This window comes from Hypomesus transpacificus, chromosome 17, assembly GCF_021917145.1.
Source record: "Hypomesus transpacificus isolate Combined female chromosome 17, fHypTra1, whole genome shotgun sequence".
Classification (NCBI taxonomy): domain Eukaryota; kingdom Metazoa; phylum Chordata; class Actinopteri; order Osmeriformes; family Osmeridae; genus Hypomesus; species Hypomesus transpacificus.
This window is the reverse complement of record NC_061076.1, coordinates 8,242,716-8,265,837: the sequence shown is the minus strand read 5'-3', so window position 1 is coordinate 8,265,837 and position 23,122 is coordinate 8,242,716. Positions and strand designations below refer to the sequence as shown.

At 39.4% G+C, this 23,122-nt stretch overlaps 1 protein-coding gene across 3 annotated transcripts; it reads left to right on the top strand.

Annotated features, from left to right (window-relative positions):
- Positions 1–4,524: 4,524 nt before the first annotated feature.
- LOC124479933 (sterile alpha motif domain-containing protein 9-like) lies at positions 4,525–22,960 on the top strand. Of its 3 annotated transcripts, none has more exons than XM_047038899.1 (3): positions 4,525–4,612; positions 5,097–5,136; positions 16,978–22,960. In XM_047038899.1, exons 2-3 carry the CDS (start codon positions 5,112–5,114, stop codon positions 21,570–21,572), a joined length of 4,620 nt encoding a protein of 1,539 aa, XP_046894855.1. In that variant the 5' UTR covers positions 4,525–4,612; positions 5,097–5,111; the 3' UTR covers positions 21,573–22,960. The 3 variants fall into 3 exon arrangements, with proteins under 3 accessions (XP_046894855.1, XP_046894856.1, XP_046894854.1); XM_047038898.1 differs by lacking the exon at positions 5,097–5,136 and adding an exon at positions 10,128–10,167 and having other exon boundaries at positions 4,596–4,612; XM_047038900.1 differs by lacking the exon at positions 5,097–5,136 and having other exon boundaries at positions 4,560–4,612.
- Positions 22,961–23,122: the final 162 nt, after the last annotated feature.

Here is a 23,122-nt window from a genome sequence, read left to right as displayed (position 1 = left end):
TGCAACAGCAGTCGTCCCACCAAAACAGAGTATAAGATTAGAACGAACGAAGGCCTTCGTTGAGAAAGTGGTCGTGACAGAATATCCGAGAAAGTTCTGCCCCTCCCAAGTTCTGTCTCCCCGCCCTTGGGAGACAGATCTTGTACTCCCCAGAGAGGGAGGTCTGGTGAGTGGCCATTGGTCAGGAGACCTTGGGGTGGCTATTGTTAACCAATTAAATGTCCAGGGCGTTCATGCTGGCGCAAGGTGGGCAGTCCACGGACCTGGTGATGTTAGGAGAGGGAGGGGGCAGAGAAGACCCACAGGTCTGGTGTTGTTCAGGGAGGGGGGTAGACAAGACCCACAGGTCTGATGCAATCCAAGGGGGGGGGGGGGTTTGAGTTCTCCAGAGTTGAGAGCAGGTCATCTCGAGGTCCTGATGATATACGGGGTGGGGTCTTCAAGGGGAAGGGGAGAGGGTAAGACCACTCCTAGGTCAGATGATGTAAAGGGGCAGATGGGCTCCAAGGAGAAGGGGGGCATCCAGTGAGAAGGGGGGGGCAGGGTCTCCAGGGGAAGGGGGCATATTATCCATAGTAAGAACTGTCCGGTCTGACTCGTCCTGAAGCAGAGAAGAGTTATGTTCCCAGCATCACCTTATCTCCCAAGTTGACACTTTTACTCCCATGAGCTGACTAGCTCATTGTGCTCACACCAGTCCCTGAGCGTCACAAACTCGCCTCCCAAGTCAGTTTGCCTGACATCTGCATTCTTGTCCACACACCAAAGTTACATTTCAATGTTTCTTATCTGTTACTTTATTAAATCAATTGATCACATTCAATATTTGTATCTTAGTTATTAGCATTACAAAACATGTGTGTTTACATATTCATATTAGATATTGATTGGTATAGCAGCATTGATCAGCAGTATAATGCTATCATTCCCTCACAATCCCTCCTTTGACACCACTATGTGGTGTCAACATTAAAACTGGATATTTTAAAGTTTCATGGATCCCTCCTTTCACACCCTCTAAAGGGTGTGACTACACAAATTTAAAATATCCCAGTCTGGCAGTAAAGGCAAATCAGTTGTTAACTAGGTTAAACATGCGTAAAACACTTAAGCAATGAACCAAAATACAGTCAAACTAGATGTTAAAATGCAAAATCAGTCGATAACTAGGTTAAACATGCGCATATGGTCATCAAAACAGTCAAAATTTAATATTTTAAAGTTTTCATGGATCCCTCCTTTCACACCCTTTAAAGGGTGTGACTACACAAATTTAAAATATTATGAACCTGTGTGAGCAAACAATGGAGGTTAGTTCAGATGAGCAATAAGAAACAGTCAGTCAGATTACAGGAAGATATATATAACTTTTTTTTTTTCACTAGAACTCACCCTCCTTTCACACCCTCTAAAGGGTGTGACGACCATATCTTACGATCAGTCAATCTGTTAAACAGAACATTAAAAGAGTCAATACATGTAGAAAGAAACTGTTAATTCGGACAGGATATTTTAAAGTTCATGAAAATTCATGTCTATGTGTCAGGATTAATAGATGTTCGGGGTCAGGAGAAAGTACTGGCTAAACGTTCCTTGTCATGACAACAAGTAGAGCTCCATATGAACTCTCTAGTCTGAGAGTTGTCATGGTGTTGGGAGCAGTGAATCTCTTTCTCTGAGACTGTCGTAACGTCATTACTGTCTGACTGTCACAATCTATGTTCACATTCTTGTGCCCTATAAAAGATGGTCCTCCGGCTTTCAGAGCTGAGAGAGACATGATTGAGACCTAAGCCTGGTGTTGTGTTGTCATTTATTGTCAGAGATCTGGTTTTCTTTGTTTGGCAAAACTCATTGCCACAACTTGTGCCATTGTGTTTAAATGCACACTTAAGATAAAAAAGAAACAGGCAATGAAAATAAGAAAAGGCTGTAATCATAATATATATGGGGTTCCATAAAAATTATTGAGATTAGTGAAGATTTCATGCTATTTTCAGAAATTAGCGATTTATTTTCTATCATTTTTTAAAATGTTTTATTGAAAAAGTAAAGGGTGTGGAAGTAGGCCATACACTATTAGAATAATCAGGTGTATATTCAAGATTTTTTGAAACAAGTTTGAAAACGTTATTGAGATTATCAATGATTTCATGCTATTTTCAGAGATTAGCGATTTTCTATCATTTTTTTAAAAACATTATTGAAAAAGAAAAGGGTGTGGAAGTAGGCAAGAAACTATTAGAATAATCTGGTGTATATTTGAGATTTTTTGACCCAAGTCTGGAAAAGATATTGAGATTAGCAAGGATTTCATGCTATTTTCAGAGATTAGCAATTTTATATAATTTTTTTAAAAACAATATTGAAAAAGTAAAGGGTGTGGAAGTAGGCCAGACACTATTAGAATAATATGGTGTATATTTGAGATTTTTTGACCCAAGTCTGGAAAAGATATTGAGATTAGCTAAGATTTCATGCTATTTTCAGAGATTAGCGATTTACTATTATTTAAAAAATATATATTATTGAAAAAGTAAAGGGTGTGGAAGTAGGCCAAACACTATTAAAATAATTTGGTGTATATTTGAGATTTTTTGACCCAAATCTGGAAAAGATATTGAGATTAGCAAGGATTTCATGCTATTTTCAGAGATTAGCGATTTTCCATCATTTTTTAAAAGGTTTTATTAAAAAAACTAAAGGGTGTGGAAGTAGGACAGACACTATTAGAATAATCGGGTGTATATTTGAGATTTTTTGACCCAAGTCTGGAAAAGATATTGAGATTAGCAAGGATTTCATGCTATTTTCAGAGATGAGCGATTTTCGATCATTTTTCAAAATGTTTTATTGAAAAAGTAAAGGGTGTGAAAGTAGGCCAGACACTATTAGAATAATCAGGTGTATATTCGAGATTTTTTGACCCAGGTCTGGAAAAGATATTGAGATTAGCTAGGATTTCATGCTATTTTCAGAGATGAGCGATTTACTATCGTTTTTTTTAAAACATTATTGAAAAAGTAAAGGGTGTGGAAGTAGGTCAGACACTATTAGAATAATCGGGTGTATATTTTAGATTTTTTGACCAAAGTCTGGAAAAGATATTAAGATTAGCAAGGATTTCATGCTATTTTCAGAGACTAGCGATTTTCTATCATTTTTTTAAAAACGTTATTGAAAAAGTAAAGGGTGTGAAATTAGGCCAGACACTATTATAATAATCAGGTGTATATTCGAGATTTTTTTAAACAAGTTTGAAAAAGTTATTGAGATTATCAATGATTTCATGCTATTTTCAGAGACTAGCGATTTTCTATCATTTAAAAAAAAGCATTTTTGAAAAGGTAAAGGGCGTGGAAGTAGGCCAGACACTATTAGAATAATCTGCTGTGTATTTGAGATTTTTTTGACACAAGTCTGGAAAGGTTATTGAGATTAGTGAAGATTTCATGCTATTTTCAAAGATAAGCAATTTTCTATCATTTTTTAAAAGGTTTTATTCAAAAACTAAAGGGTGTGGAAGTAGGCCAGACACTATTAGAATAATCGGGTGTATATTTGAGATTTTTTGACCCAAGTCTGGAAAAGATATTGAGATTAGCAAGGATTTCATGCTACTTTCAGGGATAAGCGATTTTCTATCATTTTTTTAAACACGTCATTGAAAAAGTAAAGGGTGTGGAAGTAGGCCAGACATTATTAGAATAATCTGGTGTTTATTTGAGATTTTTCTCAACAAGTCTGGAAAGGTTTTTGAGATTTGCAAGGACGTCATGCTATTTTCAGAGATTAGCGATTTTCTATCATTTAAAAAGTTTTATTGAAAAAGTAAAGGGTGTGGAAGTAGGTCAGACATTGTTGGAATGCTCTGCTGTTTGTTTGAGGTTTTATAGTCATACAAATATTATAAATGTCATCATTTTTCAAAATTGTATGGGTAATTTTCACCCGGTCCCTAACTCGGCGCTGCAAAGTAGCGTCTTCCGAATGTGAGACGAATGTCGAATGTCGAATATGAAACTAACTTCACCTTGGTATTTTTTGGTGCCCCCTCAGGAGTTGGTGCCCTACGCACAGCGCGTAGTGCGCGTTATGGGGGCGGCGGTACTGGCTACTAGACTACACAAACACTGTTTTTGACGTGATTTAACATACCATATTGATCGAACGAGTTGCAATAAGTTACCCACATTAAGGAAAGTTAGGACTGCGTTCATAACGTGATAAAAACATTTTAATTGACATTGTCCAGGGCTCTTTAGATGTTTTGTGCCCCTGGGCAAGTGCCCAGTTGCCCTAATGGTTAATCCGGCCCTGTATAAAATCTGTGAAACAAAAATCATAGCCTAGGCTACTTAGTCTAAAATTATTCCTATAATTGAACTAGTAAGCAACAAAACATCAAACTATGACATTGCACAATGTTTAGCCTACAGACACAAACTTTTCAGTGTCAGTTATTTTTCCTCTCCAGCTGGTGTAGTCACCTTACAGGATGTGGGCCAAAAACAACAGCCACACCCACCCGGTTGGTATCAAGTGGAAGTTATAAAAGCAGTGGACCCGTAAACAACAATCATATTTCAGATGCGCAACTTCGAATTTGATGGTGAGTAGGCTAGCCTTCATTTGTTTAATTAGCAGACCCTTTAGTCGAAAGTGATCGTACAAATTACCCATCTGGTGCATATAGTAGGCCTAATTTCAACAAATAATCAATAACTAGAAGTGTAACTGTTTACTGTCACGTCTAATTCGAACTACAGCCGCAGCCACACCCTGGTAGAATACAGTGGTCAAGGTGGTTCACAATGTAGTCACAGTATCTGAGTTCGCAAAATAACTTGAGTAAACTAATACGTTTCTATAGGCTATGCTTAAGTAGACATAATGTGTTTGTGTTCATGTTTTATAATGTATGCCTTTGAGTCAATCTGGACTGCGTTTCCCGATAACGATGGATCGCAGCAACTATCGAGCAAAAAACGACGCTTTTGGGAAACGCAGCCTTGGACTGTAAGCTTAAGACTTGGTAATATAATTATGATTCATACACTTCTTTTATTTTTTATTGCCCCCCCACACACTTTTAGTAATGCAGAAGTGAAATGGCAGACAGTGACTCTGATTCGGGTAAGTAGAGAAACAAAATTATGCAAATTGTTGTCAGTAGATAAGAACTAACATAGACTAGCTTATGTTATAGGCTACCTACATTACGTAAGCTACTTGCTAAACCGATATGCATAAAGATGCAAAATTCTTACTTACCTATACATTTGTAACATTTTTTACTTACCTATACAACCACGTTTGCTCGTTCAGTATTTGAGGAAAATGTTTTCACGTTTCTATAGAATACTAGAATACAATAAGGCACATTTCATATGTGATCTCATGTAGTTGATTACCATTTCAATTTTAGAGCTCAATTTTAGAGCACTATGGACATTGAAACACCTTAACATGGCGTGACTTATCTTGCTTAGGTGGAGTTATAAAACCAAACTGACTTCTGTGGTAATGAGTCAGTCTCACGTTAACAATGCAACTAAACAGGTATGGTGGTGTAGCCGGTGTGTGGTGAAACTCACTCCTCAAGTATGTAAAAGGCCACCCGCGTCAACAAATCGAAAGTTTTTCGTTGGCGTAGTTGGCCGTGGTGGCGCTTGGGAAGTCAGAGGTGGTGAGTTTGACTCCCCGTGGGAGCGGACGGATGCCCGTATACCTCTGACGGAACTTGCAAGACCACGTCTGCTACAGTGGGTAAATACAGATCACGATGCCAAGTTTCTGGTTCATACCACGTCAATCCAGGGTAGTACCGCTTTATCTTGAATGAAGGACATGCTTTATAACTTTTGTCTTTCCTATAGAAGCCATATTTTAGAAATTTACATCTGAGTTGTTGAGCTATCCTTGAAGTATTTGGTTAAATCAACTAAGTTTGGTTACGTCAACTGTTTGCATTGAGTTGCCCACTCAATGCATCGCACGTATCGGCCAATCAGTGGCCTACTTACCCAGTACCCACACACTTAACATTATTTTGGATGATTACAAAGAAAATACATCATATATATCTTTTCTTACGTTGAACGTCCGAAGTCCGTAAGAACAAATTTCAGAAGACAGGATAATTTTAGAAAAATAGGCACCATGAGTGTGAATACAGATCGCGAGAAGGAGTATAAACGTCAGTCAGTGATTTTAGACGGTCGTAGAGCAAATTATATGCGTTCAAGAAGTGTAAAATGGAAAATAGTTGGAGGTGCCGACGATGTCAGAGGGAGGGCCGGTATTTAGGACCATCACCATCCCAAGCCCGTCGGCCCACCGGGGATTCCACCGGTATCCCTGATGGCCAGTCCGCCCCTGCATACTGATATCTTTGTCATAATTTAATTACCAATCCTCTCTCTCTCTCTCTCTCTCTCTCTCTCTCTCTCTCTCTCTCTCTCTCTCTCTCTCTCTCTCTCTCTCTCTAATATATATTGATAAAAATCATAGTAATAATATATCTATATTAAAAAATATTTTGGCTTCTGCCCCGGGCCCCAGATGACCTTAATCTGGCCCTGCCCCCGGCCCCAGATGACCTTAACCTGGCCCTGCCCCCTACACACACACACTTTTAGTAATGCAGAAGTGAAATGGCAGACAGTGACTCTGATTCGGGTAAGTAGAGAAACAAAATTATGCAAATTGTTGTCAGTAGATAAGAACTAACATAGACTAGCCTATGTTATAGGCTACCTACATTACGTAAGCTACTTGCTAAACCGATATGCATAAAGATGCAAAATTCTTACTTACCTATACATTTGTAACATTTTTTACTTACCTATACAACCACGTTTGCTCGTTCAGTATTTGAGGAAAATGTTTTCACGTTTCTATAGAATACTAGAATACAATAAGGCACATTTCATATGTGATCTCATGTAGTTGATTACCATTTCAATTTTAGAGCTTTCTCAGAAGATACCTTTCCTTAAACTATGGCAACATATGTCGACACGTTCGGTTCTAGTCATTATCAGCCACCAGTCTACTGCCACAGGACTAGCAAATGATGCAGAGATGACACTATGGACATTGAAACACCTTAACATGGCGTGACTTATCTTGCTTAGGTGGAGTTATAAAACCAAACTGACTTCTGTGGTAATGAGTCAGTCTCACGTTAACAATGCAACTAAACAGGTATAGTGGTGTAGCCGGTGTGTGGTGAAACTCACTCCTCAAGTATGTAAAAGGCCACCCGCGTCAACAAATCGAAAGTTTTTCGTTGGCGTAGTTGGCAGTGGTGGCGCTTGGGAAGTCAGAGGTGGTGAGTTTGACTCCCCGTGGGAGCGGACGGATGCCCGTATACCTCTGACGGAACTTGCAAGACCACGTCTGCTACAGTGGGTAAATACAGATCACGATGCCAAGTTTCTGGTTCATACCACGTCAATCCAGGGTAGTACCGCTTTATCTTGAATGAAGGACATGCTTTATAACTTTTGTCTTTTCTATAGAAGCCATATTTTAGAAATTTACATCTGAGTTGTTGAGCTATCCTTGAAGTATTTGGTTAAATCAACTAAGTTTGGTTACGTCAACTGTTTGCATTGAGTTGCCCACTCAATGCATCGCACGTATCGGCCAATCAGTGGCCTACTTACCCAGTACCCACACACTTAACATTATTTTGGATGATTACAAAGAAAATACATCATATATATCTTTTCTTACGTTGAACGTCCGAAGTCCGTAAGAACAAATTTCAGAAGACAGGATAATTTTAGAAAAATAGGCACCATGAGTGTGAATACAGATCGCGAGAAGGAGTATAAACGTCAGTCAGTGATTTTAGACGGTCGTAGAGCTAATTATATGCGTTCAAGAAGTGTAAAATGGAAAATAGTTGGAGGTGCCGACGATGTCAGAGGGAGGGCCGGTATTTAGGACCATCACCATCCCAAGCCCGTCGGCCCACCGGGGATTCCACCGGTATCCCTGATGGCCAGTCCGCCCCTGCATACTGATATCTTTGTCATAATTTAATTACCAATCCCCTCTCTCTCTCTCTCTCTCTCTCTCTCTCTCTCTCTCTCTCTCTCTCTCTCTCTCTCTCTCTCTCTCTCTCTCTAATATATATTGATAAAAATCATAGTAATAATATATCTATATTAAAAAATATTTTGGCTTCTGCCCCGGGCCCCAGATGACCTTAATCTGGCCCTGCCCCCGGCCCCAGATGACCTTAACCTGGCCCTGCCCCCTACACACACACACTTTTAGTAATGCAGAAGTGAAATGGCAGACAGTGACTCTGATTCGGGTAAGTAGAGAAACAAAATTATGCAAATTGTTGTCAGTAGATAAGAACTAACATAGACTAGCCTATGTTATAGGCTACCTACATTACGTAAGCTACTTGCTAAACCGATATGCATAAAGATGCAAAATTCTTACTTACCTATACATTTGTAACATTTTTTACTTACCTATACAACCACGTTTGCTCGTTCAGTATTTGAGGAAAATGTTTTCACGTTTCTATAGAATACTAGAATACAATAAGGCACATTTCATATGTGATCTCATGTAGTTGATTACCATTTCAATTTTAGAGCTTTCTCAGAAGATACCTTTCCTTAAACTATGGCAACATATGTCGACACGTTCGGTTCTAGTCATTATCAGCCACCAGTCTACTGCCACAGGACTAGCAAATGATGCAGAGATGACACTATGGACATTGAAACACCTTAACATGGCGTGACTTATCTTGCTTAGGTGGAGTTATAAAACCAAACTGACTTCTGTGGTAATGAGTCAGTCTCACGTTAACAATGCAACTAAACAGGTATAGTGGTGTAGCCGGTGTGTGGTGAAACTCACTCCTCAAGTATGTAAAAGGCCACCCGCGTCAACAAATCGAAAGTTTTTCGTTGGCGTAGTTGGCAGTGGTGGCGCTTGGGAAGTCAGAGGTGGTGAGTTTGACTCCCCGTGGGAGCGGACGGATGCCCGTATACCTCTGACGGAACTTGCAAGACCACCCTTGTCCTAGTCCTTGAGGGTTTAGGTTGGTTGAGGGGCAGTTCTATGGGCGCATGTGAAGCCCTCTGTGACATGCTTGCGTGTAAAAAGGGCTATACAAATAAATTTGATTTGATTTGATTTGACCACGTCTGCTACAGTGGGTAAATACAGATCACGATGCCAAGTTTCTGGTTCATACCACGTCAATCCAGGGTAGTACCCGCTTTATCTTGAATGAAGGACATGCTTTATAACTTTTGTCTTTTCTATAGAAGCCATATTTTAGAAATTTACATCTGAGTTGTTGAGCTATCCTTGAAGTATTTGGTTAAATCAACTAAGTTTGGTTACGTCAACTGTTTGCATTGAGTTGCCCACTCAATGCATCGCACGTATCGGCCAATCAGTGGCCTACTTACCCAGTACCCACACACTTAACATTATTTTGGATGATTACAAAGAAAATACATCATATATATCTTTTCTTACGTTGAACGTCCGAAGTCCGTAAGAACAAATTTCAGAAGACAGGATAATTTTAGAAAAATAGGCACCATGAGTGTGAATACAGATCGCGAGAAGGAGTATAAACGTCAGTCAGTGATTTTAGACGGTCGTAGAGCAAATTATATGCGTTCAAGAAGTGTAAAATGGAAAATAGTTGGAGGTGCCGACGATGTCAGAGGGAGGGACGGTATTTAGGACCATCACCATCCCAAGCCCGTCGGCCCACCGGGGATTCCACCGGTATCCCTGATGGCCAGTCCGCCCCTGCATACTGATATCTTTGTCATAATTTAATTACCAATCCCCTCTCTCTCTCTCTCTCTCTCTCTCTCTCTCTCTCTCTCTCTCTCTCTCTCTCTCTCTCTCTCTCTCTCTCTCTCTCTCTCTCTCTCTCTCTCTCTCTCTCCTCTCTCTCTCTCTCTCTCTCTCTCTAATATATATTGATAAAAATCATAGTAATAATATATCTATATTAAAAAATATTTTGGCTTCTGCCCCGGGCCCCAGATGACCTTAATCTGGCCCTGCCCCCGGCCCCAGATGACCTTAACCTGGCCCTGCCCCCTACACACACACACTTTTAGTAATGCAGAAGTGAAATGGCAGACAGTGACTCTGATTCGGGTAAGTAGAGAAACAAAATTATGCAAATTGTTGTCAGTAGATAAGAACTAACATAGACTAGCCTATGTTATAGGCTACCTACATTACGTAAGCTACTTGCTAAACCGATATGCATAAAGATGCAAAATTCTTACTTACCTATACATTTGTAACATTTTTTACTTACCTATACAACCACGTTTGCTCGTTCAGTATTTGAGGAAAATGTTTTCACGTTTCTATAGAATACTAGAATACAATAAGGCACATTTCATATGTGATCTCATGTAGTTGATTACCATTTCAATTTTAGAGCTTTCTCAGAAGATACCTTTCCTTAAACTATGGCAACATATGTCGACACGTTCGGTTCTAGTCATTATCAGCCACCAGTCTACTGCCACAGGACTAGCAAATGATGCAGAGATGACACTATGGACATTGAAACACCTTAACATGGCGTGACTTATCTTGCTTAGGTGGAGTTATAAAACCAAACTGACTTCTGTGGTAATGAGTCAGTCTCACGTTAACAATGCAACTAAACAGGTATAGTGGTGTAGCCGGTGTGTGGTGAAACTCACTCCTCAAGTATGTAAAAGGCCACCCGCGTCAACAAATCGAAAGTTTTTCGTTGGCGTAGTTGGCAGTGGTGGCGCTTGGGAAGTCAGAGGTGGTGAGTTTGACTCCCCGTGGGAGCGGACGGATGCCCGTATACCTCTGACGGAACTTGCAAGACCACCCTTGTCCTAGTCCTTGAGGGTTTAGGTTGGTTGAGGGGCAGTTCTATGGGCGCATGTGAAGCCCTCTGTGACATGCTTGCGTGTAAAAAGGGCTATACAAATAAATTTGATTTGATTTGATTTGACCACGTCTGCTACAGTGGGTAAATACAGATCACGATGCCAAGTTTCTGGTTCATACCACGTCAATCCAGGGTAGTACCGCTTTATCTTGAATGAAGGACATGCTTTATAACTTTTGTCTTTTCTATAGAAGCCATATTTTAGAAATTTACATCTGAGTTGTTGAGCTATCCTTGAAGTATTTGGTTAAATCAACTAAGTTTGGTTACGTCAACTGTTTGCATTGAGTTGCCCACTCAATGCATCGCACGTATCGGCCAATCAGTGGCCTACTTACCCAGTACCCACACACTTAACATTATTTTGGATGATTACAAAGAAAATACATCATATATATCTTTTCTTACGTTGAACGTCCGAAGTCCGTAAGAACAAATTTCAGAAGACAGGATAATTTTAGAAAAATAGGCACCATGAGTGTGAATACAGATCGCGAGAAGGAGTATAAACGTCAGTCAGTGATTTTAGACGGTCGTAGAGCAAATTATATGCGTTCAAGAAGTGTAAAATGGAAAATAGTTGGAGGTGCCGACGATGTCAGAGGGAGGGACGGTATTTAGGACCATCACCATCCCAAGCCCGTCGGCCCACCGGGGATTCCACCGGTATCCCTGATGGCCAGTCCGCCCCTGCATACTGATATCTTTGTCATAATTTAATTACCAATCCCCTCTCTCTCTCTCTCTCTCTCTCTCTCTCTCTCTCTCTCTCTCTCTCTCTCTCTCTCTCTCTCTCTCTCTCCCTCTCTCTCTAATATATACGTTTGCTCGTTCAGTATTTGAGGAAAATGTTTTCACGTTTCTATAGAATACTAGAATACAATAAGGCACATTTCATATTTTTGTAAAGCTTTTTGGGGGCGAAAATGTTCAATAGACAAATAGTCCCCTCTTTTACAGCAGTCAAATGATAGTGATTTCACCGGCCAGAACTAGTTCACTGTTCATCTGTGCTGATGATATGACGTAAGACTGGAGCCCAATCTTGTTGGCCTAATGTTTCTAATAGGGGTTATGCGGAGCGCTCAGCGTTCGAACCGGAAAACAGATGTAATCGTTTCCGCTTCTCACTTCTGTACACATCTGCAGCGCTAGGTGATCCAAATAACTTATATTGACAGGGAAGTTCAAGGATTTTATAAGTTGTATTACTCTCTACATTAGGGTAAGTGTGACAGGAATAAAGTGATGAGTTCATATAACGTTATAATAGCCTAACGTTAGACCGTTTCCCAGGAGGTAGCACTAACACTAGCTCTATTAACTACAACGTTACAGTAGGCTACATAGCTACACAACTAGTGCTAAGTTATCAATGAATATGAATTCAGCAAATTAATTTAAGAAGCTCATTTTAATTTAGTGTCATATCCATATCATTATTCTGGTTTCTATAGCTAGGACCTATCGTTCCTAGAAGGAATTACGTTTACTAGCCTACTACTAGGCCAAAAAACGTTAAAGTTAGCAGGTGTATAAGATTACGCTACCGACAAAATTGACCTGTAAATAAATACTGTCACACTGGTAGTTGTTGCAGTTGATTGCCAAACACTGCATTCTTTGAGTCCACTTGGACTTCTACAGGTACAGTCTTCGTTTGACTGTTTTAATCGTCTGCGAGCAAAAAAAAAGGCTACTCCCCAGGTTACTCGGGGCTCTGGAAGTCCGTTTGGCAATCCTGTGTACATGGGAAATTGTAATTAAGGGTAGCTCCTTAAACACCGGCTATAGTAGGTGGCCTTTACTACTCTGTGTTTACCTCAAAAGCGGCCGGCCGGAAGTAGTTACATCTGTTTTGTAGAACCCGGAAGAATGTTGCGCATAACCCCTATTGGGCTATCAAAGAAACTTGGGTTCATCAAAGATCATTATTTATTAACTAAGTAGCAACTAACAAAGTCATTCAACACATCAAGACCGTAGTCAAGATAATATAAGTAGGCCTATGGATTAGGTACAAAAAAAGCCCTTCGTTGCTGCCCTGGTGTTCAGAAGGTTAATAACACCTCCAATCATTGCACATAGATCTCTCCCTCCCTCTCTATCTTCTTCACTTGTGCCAGTGCCAGCACACAGCATGCATAATATGCATAATTCGATTTTTCCGTTTAATAAAATGAACAGCGCGGACAAATTTAACAGGGTAAAGTGCAACAAGCATTAAAAAGGAAGTAATGTTTGCAATGTAGGCTATAACAGTTGTTCTTCCGAAATGTCACTCCATGACAGAATTTCACTCCCCTACGCGTGAACGTGCGCACTTCCTTCCTGAAGTAAATGTTAAGCCTATCCACCTTATTCCTAGCTCCCATGATCCATTTCCTGGATTATGGGCGCGACTTCCGGAGCCGGCGATTGCCATGGTAACGCTCATAAACGGTCATTGCGAAAAGCTCATTCTGATGCGAAATAAAACATGAACACAGCCTGTTACACCTGAAACGGGACAATTTGATCATACCTCTGCCTTCTACTATCGAGGGATAGGAGGACGGCCTGAAAAGGTGGACTCACATAACGTACACTAGCATATTTAGCTACTTTATTAACTCTGTTGCTACTGACGGTGAAGCGATGAATAACCTGAAAAGCTCTGAGTCTTAGTACTGTAGCTACCTCCACAGCAATAAAGTTGGCCGCGTTTTAATAAAGGAGGTGGGACACAACCTTGTTGTGCAGACAGAGCCTAGTCGGAGCCTCAAAGTCCCACATCATAGTTCCTGGGTTTTAGTTTCATCGTCAGGTGAAATACAAACGGCTGGGTGCTCATGTGTTGTTGCTGGACCAGGGGGGTGTTCCATCAACGTCGCTAACGCATGTCGCGCTAACACGAATAAGTCTCACTTGGGTAAACGTCAACTTAGACTTAAGCCTCAAGCCGTTCCACTAACGTTCCGTTCCACTAACAAGCAACGCTAATTCAAGCTAGACCTCAATAAGCTTACAGTGCGTTCACACTGCAGCGACGCGAATCGCTTGCCATCGCTTGCCTTCCCACAGTTCACCACGCTCGGGGGCGTTTCAAACAGATAAATGTAGAATGTAGTTCTCTAAAGTCACTATTGTAGTTGTCATGGCCAAGTGTGCAGACTTGGGTTTACGTAGTTGCAACATCGATCAAAATACAACTTGTATACAACATACAAAACTGTTTAATATACATACACGTTGACATGTGTAAAAAACGTTTTACTATATTCCTCAGTCTCTGCTAATCTGTTGATACGATAGGGAGTTCCAGCCGGGCTAGCTAGCTAGTTACCACAGAACGAAGTTACGTAATGTAACTAAACTGAATTTGAAAGTACAAGCACCCACAACTTCGGCAAACCTTGCGCCATGCATTGTTTTTTTTAAATTAACATCTCTGTACAAATACAGCTATGTATCGTACAGGACTGGGTAAGCAGCCACACAAACGATTAGTTTCTCTTCCACCTTGAAACCTAGAAATTTTTGCCATGGTTGCTACGTCAGGAGAAACAAGAAAACACTCCGATTGGCCATCGCTAGCGAAAATCGCTCCTCATTTGCATAAAGTTGAGAAAATCTCAACTCTGTCGCGTCGCTACCCACAATGCACCACGCAGGCGATTCGCCTGGCTTCATAGAAAATGAAAGGAAAACATGTTGTCGCTCGCATCGCGTCGCTGCAGTGTGAACGCACTGGAAGACGAGGCAACCTATCCACCTTATTCTCAGGGGGTCTACTGTAGAAACGATTATGGGTGAAACTTCCGGTGAGTAGCGAAAGTTGCTGTTTGCTATACGTTAGTCCCAGCCATAGGTCCCAGCCAGCCGTTAACAGTGATTCTTTCTAAAGTAATTTCAACTGTAATTTAACTAAAACTGGTTTGTTTTTAAACATATGTTTTCATTTATATTGTTATTATTATTGTTATAAAATGTAATTGCGGAGCTCTGGGGGGTGTTCCATCAACATCGATTAAGGGAAAGCGAGACTTATTTCGCCAAGTCTCACTAACTTTAGCGAGAGTTCCGTTCCATGAAGGTGGATTATTCTAGTTCTAGCTACGTAATCAAGGTTCGAAACTAGCCTGATCCGTGTCAGGCTAGAAGTCAAGCTAAACTAAAATGTGTTGCATATAATTTCAGGACTCTTTATCCCTGGGCTGAACGACACTTGTGTTACGTGTAGATCACGGAGCGCTCTGTTAAGTACCTTTTTATAATGAATAAATCATTTGTATTAATCCCCCATTTGACTATTTGTTTACACTGTGTCTGCAGAATTTTCCACCACACTATTTAAGTATTCAATTAAAGGATTTCTCTATTATTTTTCTATTATAGTATGTAGTATACTATTAAGTATAGCACTTAACTCACTTTACTCTAAATTAAAAATCTGAGGCTACTTTAATGCACTCTACTCACTGTACTTATTCAACATTCTCTTGTTCCCTGCCTTTATCTTCTCTTTCTCATTTCTCATCTTCCTGCCTGTCTGTTTAACCGTTCTATCCTGAAATATAGATAGCCTACGTTTTAAACAGTTTTACATTATACTGAAAATAAGTCAATTATAGCCTACCCCAAAGTAGTTACTACTAATAAATGCAATCATGTTGACATGTACATTTATAATACACACAACAAAAGGGGACATAAGCCCCTTTTAAATGGCTTGAGTGGCTGTCCCAGTTTACCAATAACTAGGCCCTAAGGTGAATCCTGTTATTGTTTCATCCCGCTCAACAGTCTGGCATCTCTGGGTTTTCCGTTCCAGAGAGAAAGGTAAAGCAAACTGTGAATCAGTTTCCATGGTAACTGACTCAGTGAACCTAACCTGCTCGCTAGCAGGTTTTCCATGACAAACTTTGCATTTTTACCTATCCCCTCCCACTTTCTGAACCTGATACAGATGGCATGACATGGAGTGTCCTTTCCTGGTTCAGCCAACCGTTCTTGAACAAAATTTAAATAGCTTAACTTCACGTCGGGAGAGGATTATGAGACCGCGATTAGATGTGCTTTAATAAATACAGTTATTGTGTATATATATATATATATTTATATATATATATAGAGAGAGAGAATTTTCGGGAGATTATGGGAGATTTAGGCGGCGCCTAATTTTTAGACTTATATAAGTCTAAAAATGTGCTACTCAAATGTTGGAGGGTATGTGCTAGCCTGCTGCTGCTGATCTGAGCACTCACAGTGCACTTTTACCGCCAGGCACATGTTTTGACTGAGTGTGTGACATAGAAAACTATTTTTGCGTCATTGACAGGGAAAATTAGAGCATTTTGTGTGCATAGCGTAACAGGCTCAACCCAGTGTTTGGGTAGATAAAATAGTCCAGCATTGAGTAGAGCTGTTATCACAACTAGTCCAGTGCCCATTTTAATTAAATACTTTTTGTGATCTAGCAAACAGGGTGGGTCTTTGGAGCATATCCTGCCGCTCAAAAGGATTCCATAATGGAGTGATTCATGGTCTTTTTTTTATTGGCAAAAACTAGTCTATGAAAAAGTTTTTATTGAATCCCGTTTTGAGAACATTAAATAAATTATTGGGGGATATAGTATTGTATATTTTAACTGGAGTTAACAGAATAAAATCAGCTTAACGAGCCAGGGGCCAAAACATAAATGCAATATCACCAACATCCATAAGAGACTTTGCTTTAAGCTGAGGGCTAGGGGTGGGGGCTTGGTTTACATCTACATAAACAGCTCATCCTGCACGTCCTTTGTTGGGTTGGTTAGAAATCAATGCCTAGCTTCAAGAAACTTATTTCTATGAGCATCACAAAGATTACTATCAAAAGTGATAAAAGCACCTACAAAACACATTTTATATTAATATTGGTATTGTTGTCTATCAAAGAAGAAAATCGAAAAAACATTTTGTGTTAAAAGTTAACATTTTAAATGACCGAACATGATCAGAACAATAAATGCTTGAATGTCTAAAATTGAGTTTTCTCTCTACAGAGTGGAAGAAATTGCCCTGTAGCAAATGGACAGAATCGCATGTAAGCACCTGGTTGAAATCCATTGGAATAAAAGAAAAATACATTCAAAAACTATGTGAAGAAGAAGTTACAGGACCTATCTTGTTAAACCTGAAAAGAAAATACCTCTCTCAGACCATTTCAATGAGAAGTGCCCAAATTGAGCATCTACTGCTAAAAAGGGATGAGCTATTAATGCCAGAACCAACTAAAGTAAAGAAAGAAAACAGTCCCCAAGGAGGACATAATGCACAAAGAAATGGTGAAGAAAATTCTGAATTAAGTGCTGTGGGGGTGTCCACTCAGGAAGCTCAAAACAAAAACGAAAAAAAGGCACTGCAATCCCATAACCCCAATAATGAATCACACATAGGAGCATTGCCTTGTCATGAGTATAGAACATTTTGTGAAGATGACAAAAACTTCAGATACGTCAAACACAAAGTACTTCCACCTGAGACTGGTAATGACAACATGATAGTTCCATGTCACGAGTACAAGTCTCTAGAGAGTGCCCACAAACTAGAATCAAGAAAGCTGAAAATTAAAGTTGCACGGGAGGTACTTCGATTTGCATGTGGATGCATGAATATGCGAGCTAACGGCACAATTCACTTCGGTATCATGGACAAAGTTACAGGCATCCATAAACATGGTGAAATCATAGGGATACCTGTTAGAGATAAAGAAGACTTCATAGATGCATTAGACTACATTGAAAACTGCTTCAAAACAACAAAACAAAAGGTTGATGCAAGAAAATGCATAAGAAATCCAAAGTTCATTGAGGTGATTGACACAGATGACAGTGAGGAAAGATTTGTCATTGAATATGACATTGTTCCACAAGCAAGTGTTGTGAAAAATGAACTGTACAGGGTTTGTATTCCGTTTCTAGACAAGGACATGAAACTCAAACATGAAGACAAAGCCTTCTATCAGAGGATTGGAGCTAATACACTTTGTATACCTGATGATGACCTTGTAGACTTTGTTCACGGATTGAAGGAGAAAGATCAACTGAGAGAAGTGGATGAATTATCAGTCGATCAAACAATCTTTGTCAGTAATGAAGATCTAAAAAGAAATCTCTCTATACTATTGACAGGTGGAACTCAATGCATGGATAATTCACTGTTTTACATAATTGTAACAAACAAATTTCAACCTGAACATCTCAAGAGCATTGACTTCTTAGTTCACATGAACATATTCTCAGTGTTTGACTTTGACCCAGACTCCAAGACATCTGGTCTTTGTGCAATGTATAAAGAGAAACATGCTGCAAACCTTCACTTTCTGCATGACTACATAAAAGATTTGAGTACAGCTGACTTAATGAAGCAATTGCAACTCTGTGACAGGACAAGCTGGATTTTCTGCAATGGACGGAGTGATTTTGATGGTGGTGAGGAGACCCTTGATGAAAAAACGTGGATCAAAACTAAGAAAAAACAATTGAAAAAGGCAGTGTCTGTTATCTGCAATGAAATCCTGCCAAAAGGCTCATTTGTTGTGATTTTTTTACTCATGGCTGAGGTGGAGCAGCCACTTGTTGAGACATTCCATGAATTCTACTCAGAAATGAGTGGTCATGGATATTTGACAGTCATATCTGAATCTAGGGAAAACTACCTAAAGTGGTCAAACTTAGCTAAGACATCTTGTAGCATAACTACACTCAATGAAATAAGCATTGTTGACATGTCTTGGAGTCATGTAAACACCTCTGTTCAAAGTTTTCAGCTTTCAGTGAATAGGCCAACAAGATGCTTGCCAGTCATCAAAGGAGGGTTGTGCGACCTTAAATCTGTCGATGAGGACATGCTCCATTCTTTGGAAATTGTCAGTGTTGACCAATGTGATGACACAAATTCAGAGATGATGGATGAAGGAAAAATTAAAGAAATTGAACAACACTTTTATCAAGGTGGGAAGATAGACTGGATGAATCTGTGGCTTGCCGACAAAAAACTCTGTGGGGAGTCCATTCAGCGAGATGCATTTAGACAAACAAATGACATTCTTGAGGGTATTGTACAGAGTAGCAACGTCAAACGATCCATAGAGAGTGTAAAGATATGTCACCATCCTGGCAGTGGAGGGAGTACAGTAGCTCGACAGATCCTCTGGAGTTGGAGAAAAAAAATGCGTTGTGCAGTTGTCAAACAATCAAATGAAATAACAACTGTTTGTGAGCATGCTTTGAGCCTCAGAGAATACGAAGAAAGAGACAAAAACCGTGCTCTCCCAGTGCTCTTGCTGTTGGAGGATTGCAATGATGATTACCTGGATGATGTAAGGCGGGAGTTAGGCAATGCCATAGCAACCAAGAAGATAAGTTCCTCTCTGCTATGTTTTGTCCTGCTAACTTGCAAAAGATGTCATGATCCAGAAAGGATGTGCAGAGCTTTACCCTCCCAGACTGTTGCTGTTACACACAGGCTGACAAAGGATGAGAAGACTCTTTTCTCAAAAAAACTAGAGCTATTAAAGCTACAGTTTGAACCAGACTTTATTCTCACCTTTGTGCTGATGAGTGATGGGTTTCAAAGAAGTTACATTGAGGACTTTGTGAAGAATCTACTACACAAAATTGATCATTCATCTCTCATTACTCGACTTATCAGATTTGTCGCACTGTTAAACTCCTACATTCATGACTCGTACATGTCTGTGTCACACTGTGAGGCTTCACTTGGCATAGGTATGCTTGTAGAACAAATCAGGTTCAACAGATTTGTTGATTCACTCAGTGAAGAAGCCCGACTTATTTTTATTCACCTTAGAGAGAGTAAACAGATCTCATCAATTCGGATAATCCATCCACTTGTGGCCAAAGAAATTCTGAGGCAGCTCTCTACCAATCTACCCCAGAGTACAATAGCAATGGAGTTACTTCAGGACAAAGTGCTAATTGAGCACATGTTTGCCAAAGCGCCGTTTTTAAAGTTCATTCAAACTCTCTTCATCGGACGCAACCAAATAATTAAAGGTGATACTGAGTATCTTAGTATATTCTCCCCACTGATTGAAAAAGTCATCACTGAAAGAGAAGGAGTTCAAAAAGCTGTTGATCTTTTAAAAGCCGCCTATGCTGCTTTGGGTAAAGATGCATTTGTAGCCCAACAGCTAGCTCGTTTGCTCTACAGTTATACAAGATTTAAAGAAGCCCTGCATTGGGCTGAGGAAGCAAAATCCCAACTTCCATATGATACATTTGTCCTTGACACACTGGGACAGGTGTACAAAAGGTGGTTTTACCACTTGCATGACACTCTTGAAGAGCAAGAATTGGAACCTCAAAAGGTCTCTGAAGTCATTAATATAGCTCTGAAAGGAATAACTGCTTTCCGTGCCTCTGAGAAGGCACCCAAAAAAGAGACAGTCAGTCTAAACAACTCATACTATGGGGAAGTAGATGTTGGATGTAGGCTGCTAAAACTCCTTTCAATGGTGAATGTTTTTGCAACAAAGGATGAAAATTCTGAACTTCTGAATTACTTACTAACAGACTACATTCCAGAGGCTGTTCAAAAACCCTGGCAGAAGTTCCATGGCTTGTTAAAAGGGTTGCAGAAGAGTATGTATCATGCACTTGAGTGCATTTCTGAAGATCTCAGTTACTTTCAAAAATACATTAATGAGGAGGATGAGGAACTTGATACAAGAGAACCTGAACAAGTACACAATCCTAGAAAATGGCTTACAAGGAAGTGTGCCGTTTATGCCAACTTTTTCTGCCATGTTTCAGATGCAGGCACCCATTCTGAAAGAATCACATCTTTCCAAAGACAAATGAGAGCTTATAAGCTTGGTGGAGGCAACATAGCATCAATCTTCTATTTGCTCAATGATCGTATGACAGACAGAACTGGTAAAAAGCTTGAGGAAATATTTAGCATGTACCCAGAAAACCCAAACAGAAATGACCTTGATGAGACAGAGCTTGTCAACTTCCTTTTATGCCAGGTAGCTCTTGCCTGCACTTGGCCTGGTTCATCAAAGCTACTCACTCTTGAGAAACTTCAGAAGCTTTGTTTGAGATTCAGTTTAGAGGGGAAATATACATCATCAGTAAGTGCTCTTTTTCTTGTCTCCATTCTGTTCTGGCCTGCAACAAACAATGAGGAACACAATTCAGCTAATAGTCAGGCCCTTATGTCAGCAATTGATGCACTTCAGAAACCATTTGAGCATAAAGTTATGAATGTTCCTTCTAGAAATACTAGAAGAACAGTGGTCCACTTCTTTTTGGGAAAAGCTGTGGGACTTTACAAGATTGTGCACAGAAGTGCAATTGAAAAGCAAATAAAAGGGACCATCAGTGAAAGAAGGCTAAAATGGCTTGGAGGGGAAGTATGGACAAATCCGGAAGTTGTGCAACTGCTAAAGCGAGTGGAAGGATGGACAGAGGGTGGCCACCTGTTTGTTCGAGCCAATACCAAGGGGAGCAAGATCAGGGTGTTTCCACGAAATTCAGCTTCCCTACCAAATTCAAATGAAAACGTAACTTTCTATCTTGGCTTTTCTTTTGATGGAGCAGTTGCTTTTGACATCCAAGTGAAGAAGTAAGGTTCACAATAACAATGTGTCAGTGATACATTCATCAACTGCTCATTAAAGAGTACCTACACTATAAAGCCAATATGTAATATAGTTTTAGTAATTAATGAGGCCGGCAAGTATGGAAAAATGTTGGAGCAAATTTAGCTCATAATCGATGGGAGGAAGCACACAATCTAAATGAGGATTTGGACAATATAGTATAAAATGATGAGTCAATTTGGGTGAACTCCTGTATCATACAGTAAACATACAGTTATCATCAAAGGATGATGGTCTTTGTAATATACTGATCATAAGAGGAAGGACGCTCACAAAGCTGCATTTGACTTGCATTACCATTCTGCTCATAGACATTGTGAGTTTGTAAAGAGTTTTGACAAATGGAAAAAGTAGGCAGAGACCAGCACTGCAAACCTGCCCTCTCCATTGTGAGCAGATGATAGGAGAGGATGTGGCATGTGGTGGCACGAACATAATCAAGGAATTGAAAAAAAAACTATTATTCAGACATTCAAGACTAGAAGAATACACTTACAAGACTGTATATATATATTTGTGTTGAGTTTATTATGTATGTAAATTAAACATATTTAGAGAGGCCAGCAACATAACAGGATGCTGTTATTGACACGTCTGTCTCTTCATACTGTTTAAAAATAGTCTTCATCATAAATAAGTGTGTTTTTGTGTGAAAAGGATTAAGGAACAATACAAATTTTAAGCAAAGGATTAGTAAATGTGCAAGCTCAAAATAAGACAATTGTGTCAGATACAAGTTCATACTTGTGTTAAAATGTGTATAGAGTGTACAGAACCATTATAGTACATTTTATTTCTTAAGTTAGAGTAATCATTGTAAAACTGTACTGTCATTGTGTTCATGTTTTCCAAACATAAACAGACATTTTCCAGACAGCTCAAAAATGTTTTTATCTTTTAACCAAAGCTTTTAACAAAGGTTATCTTATTTATTTTGTGTTTTATTACTTTTATTTTTGTTTTGTTTTTTCATTCCCGCAAAGACTGCGGCTTGTGTGTTTTGGATTCCCGCAAAGACTGCGGCCTGTGTTCAAAAGGGTTTTATTACTTGTATTACTTATAATGTTTTAATTGATTTTATGTAAAGCACAATGAGCTGCAATTCTTGAATAAAATGTGCTAAGTCTTATTATTATTATTATGTTGACAAACCCAAGATGTTTCATTTTGAAAGACAATGGTCAGGCTAATGTTGTGAATACAGTCTGGATGAAATAAAACAATATTTACATTGTTATTTTAATCATTTATGATTTACCTCCCTTTATATGTACAATATACTTCAATTGTGTGTATTGTTATTGTGCACTTACATTAACATGTTTTACCCTCAAATAAAATACAATTTAAGTGAACTTATTTTAGTTATCTGGCTATCACACCTTATTATTGTTATTTTGTAACACATAGATTTACATGAACCCCAAATATTGATTTGGTAAAAGGAACTAGGCACATCTTATACAAACACATTAAGCTATGTCATGGCAATTACCTTAGTGTTCCTTAAATATCAG